General features: G+C 40.8%; 3 protein-coding genes across 3 annotated transcripts; 2 read left to right on the plus strand and 1 right to left on the minus strand.

The window, feature by feature from the left end:
• Nucleotide 1: 1 nt before the first annotated feature.
• On the minus strand, nucleotides 2-2,145 carry bbln (bublin coiled coil protein). Its single transcript, XM_083984136.1, has 2 exons — nucleotides 1,808-2,145; nucleotides 2-1,090 (listed from the first exon to the last, which is right to left on the minus strand). The coding sequence occupies exons 1-2, from the start codon at nucleotides 1,884-1,886 to the stop codon at nucleotides 801-803; spliced, it is 369 nt and encodes a 122-aa protein (XP_083840262.1). The 5' UTR covers nucleotides 1,887-2,145; the 3' UTR covers nucleotides 2-800.
• Nucleotides 2,146-2,852: 707 nt separating this feature from the next.
• On the plus strand, nucleotides 2,853-5,594 carry surf2 (surfeit 2). Its single transcript, XM_083983015.1, has 6 exons — nucleotides 2,853-3,009; nucleotides 3,212-3,363; nucleotides 3,588-3,691; nucleotides 4,540-4,725; nucleotides 4,932-5,071; nucleotides 5,178-5,594. The coding sequence occupies exons 1-6, from the start codon at nucleotides 2,935-2,937 to the stop codon at nucleotides 5,265-5,267; spliced, it is 747 nt and encodes a 248-aa protein (XP_083839141.1). The 5' UTR covers nucleotides 2,853-2,934; the 3' UTR covers nucleotides 5,268-5,594.
• A 3,268-nt stretch (nucleotides 5,595-8,862) lies between these two features.
• surf4 (surfeit 4) lies at nucleotides 8,863-15,251 on the plus strand. Its single transcript, XM_083983455.1, has 6 exons — nucleotides 8,863-9,149; nucleotides 11,270-11,456; nucleotides 12,284-12,360; nucleotides 12,444-12,487; nucleotides 12,598-12,784; nucleotides 13,407-15,251. The coding sequence occupies exons 1-6, from the start codon at nucleotides 9,093-9,095 to the stop codon at nucleotides 13,671-13,673; spliced, it is 819 nt and encodes a 272-aa protein (XP_083839581.1). The 5' UTR covers nucleotides 8,863-9,092; the 3' UTR covers nucleotides 13,674-15,251.
• The last annotated feature ends 285 nt before the right edge of the window (nucleotides 15,252-15,536 follow it).

A 15,536-nucleotide genomic window follows, 5' to 3' on the forward strand; every position in this document is an offset into this window, starting at 1 on the left:
CTTCATTGTTTCCCCCCCCCTTTTTTTTCTTTTTTTTGCCAGTACTTACTTACACATAATACAAACACTTATCAGACTGCAACACTCATTTCAAACAGATAAATGAAAACAAACAGGACAACACAGTGTAGATTTACAGTCATGCTGAAGATCAAACATAAATATTGGTAAATCTCTGGAATGTTGCATATTTCTTTTGTGTGATAAAACATTTATCAGTAATCACAGAGATAGTACAGCTATAAGACGAGGCTGATATTGATGCTTGCTCTGAAGGAAACACACTACCGCTTTGTCATGAGGAGCGACCCAAAAGCTTGTGAGTACAACAACGCAGTGTTGATACACAAAATCTCTTGCCTCTTAGAAGATGAGCCAGACAACAATATCCTGCACTTCTTTTTATTAGCTTAGAAAAAATCTGGTTTGTTTCTGGCTTTAATAATCGTCTTAACATTTCACATGGACCTGAACAACACATTTAACCTATGAGTGGAAGTCTGACTGCAACAGATGTCCAACTTGTATAAGAAGAAGCTGCTGGGAGCCAATGAACACTCTGTTGACTGAGGGACAAAACATCAGCACACACCACAGCGTTGACAACAAAGGAGAAAGTTCAGTGACAGAGGAGATGCAAAAAACATCACAGTCACACACACTCGTCTGATGATGATGAGGGTGTAAATTCACAGAGGAATCAGACAGGCATGGACTCTATGCTGATCAGAGGTCACTTAGTCCCAACACCAGAGGTCAGAAGTTGAGTTTACACTTTGCTGAACTCAGTCCCCATTTGTCTACTCGCTCTTGTCATTCATATGTGAGCCCCCGCTGCCCTCAGTGAGGTCCTCCTTGCTGGATGAAGAGGAGTCCCCATCTGCAGGTTGTTGCTGCTCCTCCTGCTCCTGCTCCTGCTGCTCCTCCTCTTGGGTTTGGGAGCCGAGCAGCTGGGCTCTGAACTCGATCCGGGCTTGCCGATTGGACTCCATCAGTTCATGCAGTTTGCCATTGAGTGAATCGTTGCGGTCCTCCAGGTCATCAAGATAAGAGTTGATCTGATCCAGCATGGAGTTGATGGCTACAAACTCTGTGGATAAGCAGAGTAGAGGTTAGGTCTTTTCTGTCATGGAAAACAAGAGGTTCTCTCTGTAAATGATTATATGATAGAAAAGTAACTTTGGCATGTAAAAAGCAGTTTCTCTTTACATCCCAGATATCTCCATTTATGCAAACAGTCCTAAATAACCCAAATACCCATTCATCACATCAGTAATATATAATTTATATCATGCTGGACGATCTGAATTTCCCTCCTAGGGGTTAATAAAGTATTTTCTATTCTATTCTATTCTCTAATCTGAAAGGCTTGCATAGACAAACAATTACATATAATTTGTTGAAATTATGAGCCATCTCAAGCCATTTACAATACACTGAGTCTGACTGATACTGCTCCTCAAAGCTGTTTTCATCATACACTATCAATCCACTTTAATATTGATTGATAAATTAATTTAATATGTGGATTAACAAATATCTAGAGCTGAGAAGTGAACAACCCAACAAAAGTCAGTGTGACAGATAGAGGCAGTCTAAATCAGTAGTAGTAGTAGTAGGTATTCAGTAAGTTAGGCCTACATTAACATAAACTGCTTGTAAAAAAGTTTTCCATTTTGACTTTATTGACCAAAAGTCACGTGAATAACATCCTCAATGTGGTTTTAGGGTGGACGGTCCAGTCCAGTTTACTGCAACAACACTACCAGCATCACCATTACAATAATTGAACACAGCAGCTCGTTACCTTCATCGCCGAAATCGTCCTCGTCATCTATAATCCCGTCGTCGATGGAGATATTTGGGTCTCCGTTTGGTCCAGACATTGTTTTCAATATTCGTATTTTATTTTCTTTACTTTGTAACAGAAACTGTTACTTTCCCACTGTCGTGCTAGCTAGGCTACAAGCTAACTACTACTATTAATAAAACGTCTCTGCGCGAGCAACAGTTCAAATTCAGCAACAACAACACCAAATTCAATAACAATTGTTCACTTTGAAGTTATTTTTAGACGCTTTCGTGTAATCCACAGATGTCAGGAGGAAGGTGCAGGTTAGAGAGCGTCTTTGACCCGTCGTCATCTCCAGACGTCAGGGATTTGTTGACGGAACCAATGAATTATGGGAAAAAATATGGGCGGGGCTTTACGGCTTCAGCAAAGATGCTTGTATTCGAAGAAGATGGCTCACTCTGTACTGATAACCTGATAGTAAATTAAATAGAATTTCTTCAAATATCTAAAGCACAGGTAATATGTAAATCATTTTTGCGTTGCTGTCAGTGGTGCCCATTTTCAGACAAATTTAGTGTGCCCCCCGTTTGCCCCCTCAGCTTGAGCGTGGACTACATGCACGGTTTCTGAATATTACCGCAGAGTGGACCCTCTTTAATATTTTAGACCTCTCTGTCTTTGACCTGTCAGATGCTGGTCAGTCAGCTGACTTTACAAGCTGTTAAATGTGACTCATCTCAAAGAACAATAAACAAATTAAATTAAATGAAAAAATATATATATAAAGCTGCTGTAAATTTAACACAAAATATACTGCTACGCAAATAAACTGGTACAAAAAAAAGAAAAAAAAAGATATATATTCTATTTCTTTTGTATTAATTATTTTTATTTAATGAATGCAACTACTGTGTCCGTTAATTTAATCAAGGTTCATTATTGATAATGCCGTGATAATGTTTGATAAAGAAGCTTTTCTTTTCGACTAAGCTGACCTTCCTCACTTTGATCAGTGGAGGGCGTCAGGATATCATGCAACAGAGTCTGTGCAGCCTAACCCACGTGTGGACATTTCCTGTAGTGGGGGTGGCCTGATCAGCACTAGTCTGAAGAGCTCTGTTTTCAACTGTTTTTAAACAATGGATGAATTACCCTCGGACCTCAAAGCATTTCTTCTTAACCACCCGTTTCTCCAGCTGACAGACGGCAAAAAGGTTGGCGAGCAAACTACCCTCCATCGCACCACACGCTCTACACTTTTCAATGTGATGCTAGCCGTGTTGCTAATTTAGCTCATGAGCCATGCACAGTGAAGTGTTGTTATGGTGTTGACCGAGAATGTGAATGTGCATTAGTTGTGAATGATTAATCACTGCACCATCATTAGCGACTAATGCACCACATCTGTTGTTGCAGATCAAATGCACACTGAATGGCCACGAGTTTCCATGCAACCTGACGGAGCTGCAGAAGTTCACTCAAGGGAAGAAATATGAGAAACTGAGCGCGACAGCAGAGTTTAACTACAGCCAGTATGAACCACACATCGTATCGAGCTCCAAACAGCCGTAAGGACGAGCTTCTTCTGTATTTCCCCATGAATATTCCCGTCTGTCAGTCAGTCAGTCTGCTGTCATTTTGCAAAAGAAAGTAGGCTACTTGACTGTCAACACCAGCTTGTCCCTGCTGTGGTGTGATTCCCATTGAAATGTAACAGTATGTTCCTGAATGTGTGAAACTGATCTCTCCACTTTATGTTTTGATGTTTTCTTGTGTGTGTTTTTCCCCCCAGTAATCAGCTCTTCTGTAGGCTGACCCTCAGACATCTCAACCGGCAGCCACACCACGTCTTAAGGCATGTCAACGGGAAACGCTTCAAGAAGGCCCTCTCCAAATGTAAGGGCATACATGGCACATGCATTGCACCTTTAAAAAAAAAAACCGCAGGGTTTTGCTGATGCTATGCATTTTGAACAATGGAGATCTTATCCATTGTTGTGTGTCATGACACCTGTCAATCAAAGCTACTTCTCTGATGAACATAAATCATTCTATATATAGCTACATACCTAAGGGCCTTATAGAGTCATCAGTTAACATAGTTTACATGTCCTTAGGCTGTGGGAGTAAACCGGAGGACATGCATTAAACTCCCCAGGCCAGGAAATCAAACCCAGAACCTACTTGGTGTGAGAGTCAGAGCAGCCGCTCCTCTCTCTGGCTTTGAGCAACATTTTCATAATTTTGAATACAGCTCCGAGATCAAATCAAGTCATGTGTATTTATGAAGCACATTTAAAGCAACCAGGGTTGACCAAATTGCTGTATAGTAATACGCAACAGCCAATGCCATGTGTTAACTATCCAATGGATGATGCATTCAAGATGCAAAAAGTAGAAACACCACACAACATAACATTATGTTCCATTTTTGTTAAACAAAGAAGCCAGTGATATCACTACCTTTGACATCTTATCCAGGCTGATAAGTAGTCACAGTGCTCACATGATGGTTTGATTTTGCACAGTTGGACTGGAACATCTATCTCAGGTTACTCTACTATTGTCTTAGTTCATTTCTTAGATGTTTTGCTAATGTACCTTAATATTCTTTAACTTCACAGGAACTCTTAACTTGTACTGCCATCACTAGCAATACTCAGATCATCAGTGTACTCAAGTATGAGCTGCTGGACAATTCACACCGTCACGTCACCACTAAACGTGACTCTTTCTCCTTGCAGATGAAGAGTGTGTGCAGCAGGGGACTGAATTCGTTCCAGCCAGACTCAAACAGAAAAGGCCCAAAGACATCGGAGAGGAGGTCAGTCGGGGGAGGGCCGCAAAACACGGGAACAGCGTGTGGGAGCCGTCAGACAGTGACGAGGAGAACAGCGACTCTGAAGACAGCATGAGCGACCTCTATCCTTGTCAGTATCCACAGTGCACACACACACACTAAAGATATATTTGTCCACCTTGTCTGCAGTTAAAATCTCTTTAATTTTATTGATAAACAAATGTGGTCTATCAGAAGAATAAATAATAAACAGCTGTATAATTTGGCCGTAGGTTGGACTATCAAAGTTACAGGATCTGGCTCTTTGCTCTAACATTGTGTCATATTTTCCCACAGCATCTGTTTTCACCTTGAAAGACCAGGCAGAAGAAAATATGGAGGGTGGCAAGGATGAGGAGAAAGATGACTTCCAAACAGATGAAGACGAGGAAATGGATATGGAAGTGGACAAGCAGGCTGTGCAGAAACGCAAAAAGGTCTGTATGAACATGTGTGTGTGGGTGTGAGATCTACTTTATTAAGGTTATTATGATGTCTTTTTTTCTGGACAGATGCTAATGATGTCATATTAATGTCTTTCAGGTCCAGGGTGGTGGTTTTCAGAAGAAATTTAGGAATAATCAGTGGAAATCAGGGCGTAAGAAACAAGGAAATGTGAAAAATGGGAAGTAAAATGCAAAAACAGATCTGTAGAGTATTTTCATACCTGATATTTTGTTATAGAGCAGTGCTCACAACCAGTTTGGTGTTGTATTCCCACACCTGAGCCAGCCTGACCTTTGTGTTAGCAAAGTATCGCGTTACCATATTACAACAAATCCGTTTTCTGATTTAGTTGCACTGTTTCAAAAAAGGAAGGTTTACATGGCATTGAGAGTGTATTTGAACTGGATTAATTAATTGTGTTTTCTGGTTCATAAGCAAGAAATCTGGTATAAAATACAACAGTTTGATCTTGCAAAACATTGTCTATGTCTGTTATTTCCAATTATAGCCTATAAATCAACACTAGGTGAAGACAGAGGGACCAAATGCTGCAGACCATATATCAATAATCATTTCAGAGAGGAATGCTATCCAAAAACAAGCACCTATTGCAGAGTATTTTACACATAATTTAGACTTTAATGTTTCATCATAATAGATGGGATGTCAGCATTTCTCACTACAAGAAAATCACTCCCTCACTTAAAGGGATAGTTCAACATTTTGGCAAATTGGCCCATTGCCATAATCCCTATAGTCATAGCAGTAGGTTTGTTACCTTTAATTGTTGGTGCAAGCTATTTTTACAACGGCGGAGCAGAGTCGCGAGCTACTCAGAGGAACGTTACAAGACGGCGTTGTCTTCCAGGTAAATTCATGCAAAAACGCTGATGCACGTTCCCTTCAGGGGCAGTTTTTCGGCAAGCAGTCTCTGAAATTACCTCTAAAACAACTCCGTCTCGTAACGTTCCGTTATTATCTCATAGCGTGGTGTATGTGCAGGTCACAAGCTCTGATCTGCCGTTCTAAAAAAATAGCTTGCACCGACAATTAAAGGTAACGAACCTACTCCTAAAACTATAGGGATAATGGCAATGGGCCAATTTGCCAAAACTCGAACTATCCCTTTAACAGTAGCAGGTAATTAAGCAGTTTCTTATGTGACCATCAGGGAGTGTTCATGCTGTAGATGTAACAGGGACAGTGTTGTGCTATCACATCATCTATTTCCTTTTCCGTTCATCTCTATGTAGATGTTGAGATCACACCATGGCTTCGGCTTGAGTGCAGACTAGCATTTAATATTCACAGCTGGGTCACAGTCCCTGCTGTGCATTTAAATAGCAGCAGGTCGGGTGGTGTGTGCTGTGTTCCTGCTTGGTGAAATACTTTTTTCCTGTTTAGCAAACAGGGAGAGAACATGCTCTTCAGTTTAAAGACTTTGTACAGGGCTTTGGTCTTAGCAGTTAACAAGCCATCTGTAAGCTATGGCCCCCTTAAAACGCCTCTATCCTGCTTCCCTTCACGTAGCTCTGCCCTCTCATGGCAGCTATCTTCATCATCCTCCCACCAACTGCATCTTGGCCCTCAGCAGCTAAATGCCTTCATTCTTTCTTTCTTTCTGTCCCCATTGGCTGTTCGTCCCTCTGCAAACACCAAGCCACTCCGGAGTAGCTCCTCGAAACAGTAACTTATAGCGTCCCTCCGGGCTGCAGATGGAGTCATGCTGGGAGACTGGCTGGAGAATTGTTGATGAGGGGCTGAAGGTGGAGCTGGCAGGAGTTGCTCAACAGAAATAAGACGAGGCCTTGCAACAGCCTGATTAAGTGTGTTGTGCCATATTCAGTGTTGGATTAGTACATCATGCCATCAAAATGTGACCTTAAATGTTTATTATCACTTCAGTCATACAGAATCTGTTGGGTATTACTACCTGTGAGTGGACCTCAGTGACTTTTCTCTGGATGGGCCTACTTTTATGGCAGTATTACATTTAGACCAAGAGCTTTACAGTTTTAATTAGCACTCACACACCCCATATATTTAGGAGTTTCTCCTCCTAACTCTGTCTGTTAGGAGCTACTTTGATCTGTAACCTCCTACCTGTCCCCTCAGGTTGTCTCTGTGATCTACCTTTACCCCAGTACAGTCTGAGCACCAGCAAAGTCCACTGAGAGCTCCTGGTAGACAATGGGCTGTCTTTGCATTGATTTTGAACTGACAAGAAAGATCTTGTCTGCCTCTTTGGCAACACCTGTGGTCGGCCAAAGTCAAATGTAATGTCTTCGAAAGGAGGTGTGGCTGGTCTGGACACCACATTATACTGCAGAAGTGTGTCTAAATAAGAGACAGTATTAATAGATAGGGTTAGGTTAAAGGTTAATAAAGATTCAGGCCTGGATAAAGAGGGGCTGCTGCACATTTAAGAATATATAAAATAAGTAAATGAGTAAATGTACATACTGTTGTTACGGTGTTGGTGTCACTTTCTGCCATTACGGGTCGGGTGACAAAGTAAACCAGTGAGTAGGGTGGTCTCTCCCAGAGTGACAATGCAACTATTCACAGGGAGCAAAGAGCCACTTAATGATTTGATGAAACTCATGTGAATTGTAGGCTACGTCGTGGACTTTGCAGTCACCAGATTTCAGCTCAGCTCCGTCTGTCAGACAGCTGTCTCCATCACATCATCAGAACCGTGATCTGTTAACCTCCAACTGAGTTTTATTGACCTAAATAATGTGTTCCTATGAGATCTGATGCCGTTCTCAAGCCTTGTGGTGCCCCAGCGTTTCACCAACACACACTCTGTTGACATTATGTCAGCTGTTCCTTTAATCTATCACTCTTCTGTATACTGTAGGTATACTGTAGTTACAGTGTTGTTGTCATTAAGGCAGTTCACTAGGTGCTTGTTTTCACCATGACTATAATGTATAAATTATGCAAAGGTGTGATGATTAAAAATGGCCCTATCATAATGTTGCTGACTTGCTGGCTTTATACCTCCGGACAGTTAGGTGATTTTGAAACCTTTGTTTGTTTGTTTGTTTGTTTGTTTGACCTGTTGTGTGTTTCTCCTACCACTTAAATATATTTAATTTTAATGAAGTAAATATGTCATAATTTGCTTTCCTACATTATTGGAAATTCAGTGAAAAGTTGTACTACACTACATTTGTTCAATGGCTCTAGTTACTAGTCATTTTTTAAATAAAAATGTTATTTAACATTTTTATTACACATGTGATACGTTCAACTATAATGCATTGTTATAAATTAAATCAGCTCAATAAGTTTATTAACTACAGATCTATAATCAAAGATTTTACATGTTCACATTAATTTTCATTATTTTTTTAATTTTCATTTTAAGATCCAGGATTTGGGGCAAATTTTCAAAACGTGTGTGATTTTTTTTTTTTTTAATCAATGAAATTTATATTTAAGACTGTATCATCATATCCACACACCACTAACCCTGCAATATAGAAGAGTAGTAGACCTACACATCTGTCCAAACATGTGAAACCATCTTTAAAAGCTGCCTGCCTGGGACATGATTGTACTCTACTTTACATTTTATGATTTAAATACATATTCAGTAGGTGGAGTAGTGGAGTGGTATAATAAATCTGTGTTTGTTTATTACACGTGTGGCGGCCGTAAACAACAGGGCCGAGTAGCGGCGGCGTCAGGCTCCCTCCCGGGCGGGCGGACGGTTCAGTATACGTGGCAGGCAGCGGTTGCAGTACCATGTAGGGGGGCCCCGTCTCTCTCTCTCCCTCTCGCTCGTCAAATCGCGGGGCATTGTGGGGCGGAGGCGGCCTTTCTCTAGCTACGTCCTGGCTGCTGGCGATCGGGGGAAATCTTCAAGTAAATAACGTTATCAGAGGGGAGGAGGAACAGTCCTAGCGGAAAAAAGAAATCCAGCACATCTTTTTTTTTTAAATCGTGCTGCTGCTGAGCGTTTATACTGTTATTATTATTATTAAAACTCGTAATATTTACATGAAAACCATGGGGCAGGAGGATCTCATGAACACAGCCGAAGACGTGGCGGACCAGGTAACTTCAACCTTATTAACAAGCTAGCTGCTGTTAGCCTGCTAGCCGCTAACTAGTTTGTCTGAGAATGAAGTAACAGCAGGCACCAAAGTGGTTTCTCTTAACATTTTTGACGCATTTAATCGTTGTTTATTTACACAAGTATATCGTAACTTGTTGGCAGCGTTAGCGCCACCTTTGCATCAACGCAACAGCTCATTTTACTCGTGTTTTTTTCTTCTTCAAATCTGCCCTATATGTGTATTTTTGATAACGTTGATACGCCAGAAAGGCAAAGTGAGGGGGTGGAAAATAAAAGGCTTTAACGTTAGTTGACTCGTTTAACTGAAGCTTGGTTAACAGGTGTAACATTGTGGTAGCAAATTAGCTTGTCGTCTGTAGCCACCCGGTGTATCTCAGTCCAGTGCCAACCAAATTGTGAAACCACTTAGCTTAGCTACCAAGTTTCTGACTTGACACTCTTGAGTCACATTTGTGTTTTTGTTTTTTTTGACCTAGTTGCTTTGCATAGCTGATGGCTGATGAAGCTTTTACTGCCCCTAAGTTGTTTTTCCCCATGGACTTAGCATCTGCATGTTGGGCCATGTTACCCTAAAACTGGTTGTAGATCTTGCTTTTACTGTATTACACATGCCAGTGCTGCTTTTCTGCAGCTGGGTTTGTCTGTGTGTAACAACAGGCGTCTACTATTAAAAAAAAAAAGTGAGCTGAGACGTCTATATCAGATTTCAGGTCAACTTGTGTGACCCATCTTAGTGTGTAGACCCCCCAGAGATTTGTTTTTTTCTTTCTTGTGTATGTGTGTGTGTGTGTGTGTTGTACCTTCTGTTCGTTGAAAAGTTCAGTATGTGCTGTACTGTTTTGTTCTAGATTCAAGGCCTTGTGTTTTTACAGGACAGACCAGATTAATGTTGACCATCTCCTTGGTGGAGTCCTCCCAGTTCAAATATCAGGTCTTGGAGACAGTTTTGGATATGGCAATGCCAGCTGTGATGAATGAATTCAAAGCCCATATACCAGAAATGGATCTTTTAACCAGATACAATTATGCCTCATGGGTGTATACAGTCCTACAATGAGTGCTGTGTGTGCTGTGCATTGTAAAAATGACAGGAAAGAGGAAACTGTAGTGTATTTTACAGCATTTGGTTTGTTTGCTTTGCAACTAATCCCGCTGAGCCCATTTTAAGGCCACATCTCTCACTAATGGGTCCTGAGCTAACACGTTAGATAGATGGTCTATTTCTAGGTTGTAGCAGCAACCTCTGACTTGTTCGGATTGGTCCCCAGTTCGTCCATTCATGTCCCCCTCAGCAGTCGTAGTGGGAGTTGGTGAACACCGATAGGCCATCGAGGTCTGACAGTGCTGATGTGGACTGCCGAGTGGGCGGGGAAGGGGGCAGGTCACTGCTTCTTCATTGTAACACTGGAGTGGTTATGAATCCTATCTGAGAGAGGAACACAGAGTATTTTTGTTGTTTAAGCATTTTACATACTCCAATTCATGCAAAGAGGCCTTTTGGAGTTATAATATGGAGGCATGGCCATGCTAGACTACAACAGACGTTTCATACCTTTTAGGAATCACTTACATCCGGATATTATGTTACGTTCTAGTTAGAATTAAGTGCAAAAAAGAAAGTACAACTGATCTACATTATACACTTCCTGTATTGCAGTTACAGTAAGAACTTGTCCCACAGATTGCATGCATAACTATCAGAATAACTTAAGATAGTATCATGCACATTAACCTACTTTACAAGTGGTTTGACACATTCTTTTTTCCCCCTGGAGCAGAGCCTGTCCAAGGCAGCAATTAAAAGAGTACCGCTTCAGCATTTGCACAGCCTGACAGTTGCAGTCACTAGCGGGCTAATTCCTACCCTCATAATTGACTGTGTAAATAATAATTAAAAGTACTCTGCACCAAGCTGGACTGTTATTGTGAGGAAATCTGCAAGCTCTTGGTGGCCCAGAATGGTGTTGTTTCACAGTTTGGGTGTCGTAAGCAATCTCATGAGCTCCTCAGCAACAACCACATCCTTTTCATTTTTTTTCTTCTTCTTCTTCTTCTTCTTATCTAACCTTACTCTTTTGGTTTTTCTTCTGTTGTACAGTTCTTGCGGGTCACCAAGCAGTACCTGCCCCACCTGGCACGTCTGTGTCTCATCAGCACCTTCCTGGAGGACGGCATCCGCATGTGGTTCCAGTGGAACGAGCAGAGAGACTACATCGAGGCGACCTGGAGTTGTGGCTACTTCCTGGCTACCTGCTTTGTGCTGCTTAACCTCATAGGACAGCTGGGTGAGTGAATGGCAGCCGGGTTGAAGTGAGGAGAAGAAATGAGTCAACACTGAGTTTTCTGCTACAGGAAGTTAAGTTTTCTGTTTTTAGCGTCACTGGATGTTGTGTGACGCAAATTCTGAAAACAAAAAGAAAAGTGAGTCAAATTTCATAGAAGATGAGATAATGTTTTTTAATGCTAGCAGTATGAGCTATATGCCATTCAAGTTTGATGTTTTATGATCTAAGACAGGAAGTTAAATTCAGTAACAAAATTATATACTTAAATATATAACTGGAAATGAATATGCATAGGTCTTAAACTTTCTTTAAAAGATATAAATAATCTCTCTGATCAGACAGGTCAGAGGCCAACACGTCCACATGTCCACAAACTAAAAACTGAATTAATCTTAAACTTTTACCTCAGTGATTTGGTCGTTGTTGACCATCATGGCTTTTATTGTCTGCAAGAATAGACGATTCTTGTGATGTAAGAAGCACAATATGATTGCTGTTGAAACAAACTGAGTTTGGCCAGTATACACTAATGCTCCTATGCTGCCAACATATTGCCTATTAAGTGAAAGGGTGTTAAATCTAAGATCTTGTGGCAGATAAGGCAGCACCCACAAAGCAGTGTGAATATCACTTTTATTAGCCTGAAACTATAAACTGTTGTTCTTTGCAATTGCACTCGCAAGAAGAATTTGTTGTTTGACCTTTATTATGTTTTTCTAAGTGGCTTCAACACAGCATATTAAATAATAATTCAGATGACACTGCAAATTATATTTTGGCAGGGGCCATAACTTAACATATCTTTGCTTTGTTGTGTGTCTCAACAGGTGGTTGTGTCCTCATCCTCAGTAGAAATTTTGTACAGTATGCCTGCTTTGGATTATTTGGCATCATAGCGCTACAGGTGAGAATAATGACATAATAATGACATTTTAAATACCATTGTGTAACATGTCATTGTGTCTAATTTTGCCTTTTTCCCACCAGACTGTCGCATACAGCATTTTATGGGACCTCAAATTTTTGATGAGGTAGGTGACACTCAGTGGGGTTTTAGAGAACTAAACAAAGTTAACCTCCCTAAGTAAACAAATTAAGAGCATTAATTACCAAAATAACCATTCCCTGTGTCCGCTCCCAGAAACCTTGCCCTCGGAGGTGGTCTGCTGCTGCTGCTGGCTGAGTCTCGTTCGGAAGGAAAGAGCATGTTTGCTGGAGTCCCCTCCATGGGAGAGAGTTCGCCAAAGCAGTACATGCAGCTGGGCGGCCGAGTACTGCTCGTGCTTATGTTCATGACTCTGCTACACTTTGACTCCAACTTCTTTTCTGTAAGTACTGAGAGCACCAAGCTCTCCCATATTCTGCTGAAATGGATTTCTCATCACTTGAGCAGGGCCAGTGCTACGCCACCACATTTGTCTGGATGCTGAGATAGCAAGGCTGTGCTGAGAGCAATTACTAGGACTGGGACTGTCTGTATTCAAGGACAGTTGGGTGAATAGTCATTACATTAGCATTACTTTTAAACACTATCAAGGACCATGCAATGTGATACGGACGTTTAACCAAAGCATACATAATATAAAAATGACTGACCAGTATTTTTCAAAGCCTATTATACATTTCCAGCTGGAAGTCCCCATTCATTTCAATACAATATGAAAATGAATATGCAGAGATCTGCTTTAATTTTGTCACTGTGTCACTCTGAAGTGTCCATTGTAGCGCCCATACAGCAACTATGTAAATTTACATGGTAGTACAGCTGCCATGTAAATTCCCCCAGCGTGGGATGAATAAGGGAATATCTTATATCTTATCTTATGCCATTGTTTGTCGTCTCCACATTATACTGCCCGTCACTCATGATGATCATGTGTTGTTGGTTTATCTTGATGAATTTGAAGCCCATAATAATTATATCATTTTGAACTTAACTTTCTTCCACAGATCCTGCAGAACATGGTGGGCACTGCCCTCATCATCCTGGTGGCCATCGGCTTCAAAACCAAACTCGCAGCACTGACTCTCGTCCTGTGGCTCCTGGCTATCAATGTCTACTTCAATGCTTTCTGGACCATCCCCGCCTACAAGCCCATGCACGACTTCCTCAAGTACGACTTCTTCCAGACCACCTCTGTCATCGGCGGCCTGCTGCTGGTGGTGGCACTTGGACCTGGCGGAGTGTCCATGGATGAGAAGAAGAAAGAGTGGTAGGCAAATGGGGGTTAGATGAGAGGATTGCCGAGCACCACTAACTTCCCCCACAATCGGGACACAAAGACCCTCCCTCTCCTCCAGCTTCCCCCCACCAGGGTACATAGGTTCTTTTTCTATCTTATTTTTTATTTGGTCAAATCCATAGTCACCATCTCATGTTTTTTTTTCTATCGTTCGCACAACTGCAATTTTTATTTTTTAGTTGAACATTATACAAGCCAGATTTTTTTCTAAGCCCTAAAAAAAAGCCCTTACATTTCAAAGTGCAACAAAAACAAGTAATGGACGATAAATGGAAGCAAGAAGTTATTTGTTCTGTATTCAGAAGATGAATGAAAATAATTTATTGTATTATATGGGTGTTTTACCATACGTTATTTTGGGTTCATTTTCACATTTTCTGAATAAAACCGGCAAAGAGAGAGTGCAGCAGAGTGGTGTGCCCCCCCATTGATGCTAATCTTTCCCTGTTGTTGATTCATGGAGTGTCTGTGACTTACTCACCATCATATTGATCCCAAAAACATGGGCACTGATTTGACAGCAACTCGCCTTGACTCTCCGGGTCTCATCTCCCTTCTTTTTTTCCCCCTCTGCATCCCACCTTTTCAGTACATCTGTGCACTTTCAGTCTCAACTGTTCATGGGGAGCTGAATCTGGGGAGGGAGGGGGGGGCGTATACATTGAATAGTGGTGGATTGCATTCATGCTCGATTGAAAATGTCAACACGGTTATTAGCTCCAGGACATGTTATTGGGCACTTTGTACTGTTTGTCTTTGGCAAATGCCTAACTAGTGAACTGTATATGATCGGGGATAATAGGGGGGAGGCTCAACGTTTGTGAAACACCATATTCTGCGATCTAGACAAGCAAAGAGGACTAAGCAGAGTCACTAGCCTGAACTTTGTCTTTGCTCAGTGTTTTTTGCCATGTGTAAGAAAATTAAAAAAAAAAAAAAAAAAAATTCAGTGTATTGATTTACAGAAGTTTATATTGTATTTTTGATCATTTGTTTTTTTGATTTTTGGAAGTCGATGGCGAAGAAATAAAAAAAATTAAAAAAAAACATATATAAAGCCACTGTCTCAGTCAAGGTTTTTAGCTCTTTACCAGATAATCAAATCAGTGTACATGTTTAGCACACAATGGAATACCAACCATAGGTACCAACATGCAGTATAGAGTACATGTATAGGTTTTGTGAGTATTGATAAAATCACAGCCCTACGTACATAACGTAGATGTAGTACTGGAAATGAGCCTCCACTGACAGCAGTCTGACTCAAGACCAGAGACTTTACTGACCTCTTATGGACTATTGCAGTAAAAGCAGACCGCAATGGAGCATTTCATCATTTTCAGCCACACTGATAAAATCCAGTACAAATGTACAAAGCTGATAAGATATTTGTTTGTGTCTATTGATTGCTGCCATTATATATTTTAAAAAAAACATTGTTTTGTGTGTTGTTTACAGTTGAACTGATGAAAATAACAGTTATTTTCTTGTCTGACAGACATAACCCTAACAATACAAAAGATGCGATGGACTATGGATATGGATTAAAACAAATAAAAAATAAACAGCTTTCACTGCACTGACCTAATCAGGTTCCTGACTGGAAATTATTTAGTACCTCTTTTGGCAAATATATTGGATCAAGAATAAAAGACAGAGTGGACTAGTATGGACGAAGCAAAAGAGAAAGTCCTTGATGAACCCACTCCATCAGTCCATGTAGTTAAAGGGATAGTTCAACATTTTTGGCAAATTCGCCCTATTGCCATAATGAATGTGCAGGTCACAATTTGTCCACATGAGCATTTTGGAGTTTTTGGATTGTGTATCTGATATC

This window comes from Trachurus trachurus, assembly GCF_905171665.1.
Source record: "Trachurus trachurus genome assembly, chromosome: 12".
In the NCBI taxonomy this organism is placed as follows: Eukaryota; Metazoa; Chordata; class Actinopteri; order Carangiformes; family Carangidae; genus Trachurus; species Trachurus trachurus.

What these genes read in the sequence shown, in the direction of transcription:
- bbln (XM_083984136.1), bottom strand. Translation starts at nt 1,886, where the DNA reads ATGTCTGGACCAAACGGAGACCCAAATATCTCCATCGACGACGGGATT. An exon ending in GGACGATTTCGGCGATGAAG is followed by an intron (nt 1,091 to 1,807) that starts GTAACGAGCTGC and finishes GCTTATCCACAG; the next exon opens with AGTTTGTAGCCATCAACTCC.
- surf2 (XM_083983015.1), top strand. Translation starts at nt 2,935, where the DNA reads ATGGATGAATTACCCTCGGACCTCAAAGCATTTCTTCTTAACCACCCG. An exon ending in AGCTGACAGACGGCAAAAAG is followed by an intron (nt 3,010 to 3,211) that starts GTTGGCGAGCAA and finishes CTGTTGTTGCAG; the next exon opens with ATCAAATGCACACTGAATGG. An exon ending in CATGAGCGACCTCTATCCTT is followed by an intron (nt 4,726 to 4,931) that starts GTCAGTATCCAC and finishes ATTTTCCCACAG; the next exon opens with CATCTGTTTTCACCTTGAAA.
- surf4 (XM_083983455.1), top strand. Translation starts at nt 9,093, where the DNA reads ATGAAAACCATGGGGCAGGAGGATCTCATGAACACAGCCGAAGACGTG. An exon ending in GACCTCAAATTTTTGATGAG is followed by an intron (nt 12,488 to 12,597) that starts GTAGGTGACACT and finishes GTCCGCTCCCAG; the next exon opens with AAACCTTGCCCTCGGAGGTG. An exon ending in TTGACTCCAACTTCTTTTCT is followed by an intron (nt 12,785 to 13,406) that starts GTAAGTACTGAG and finishes TTTCTTCCACAG; the next exon opens with ATCCTGCAGAACATGGTGGG.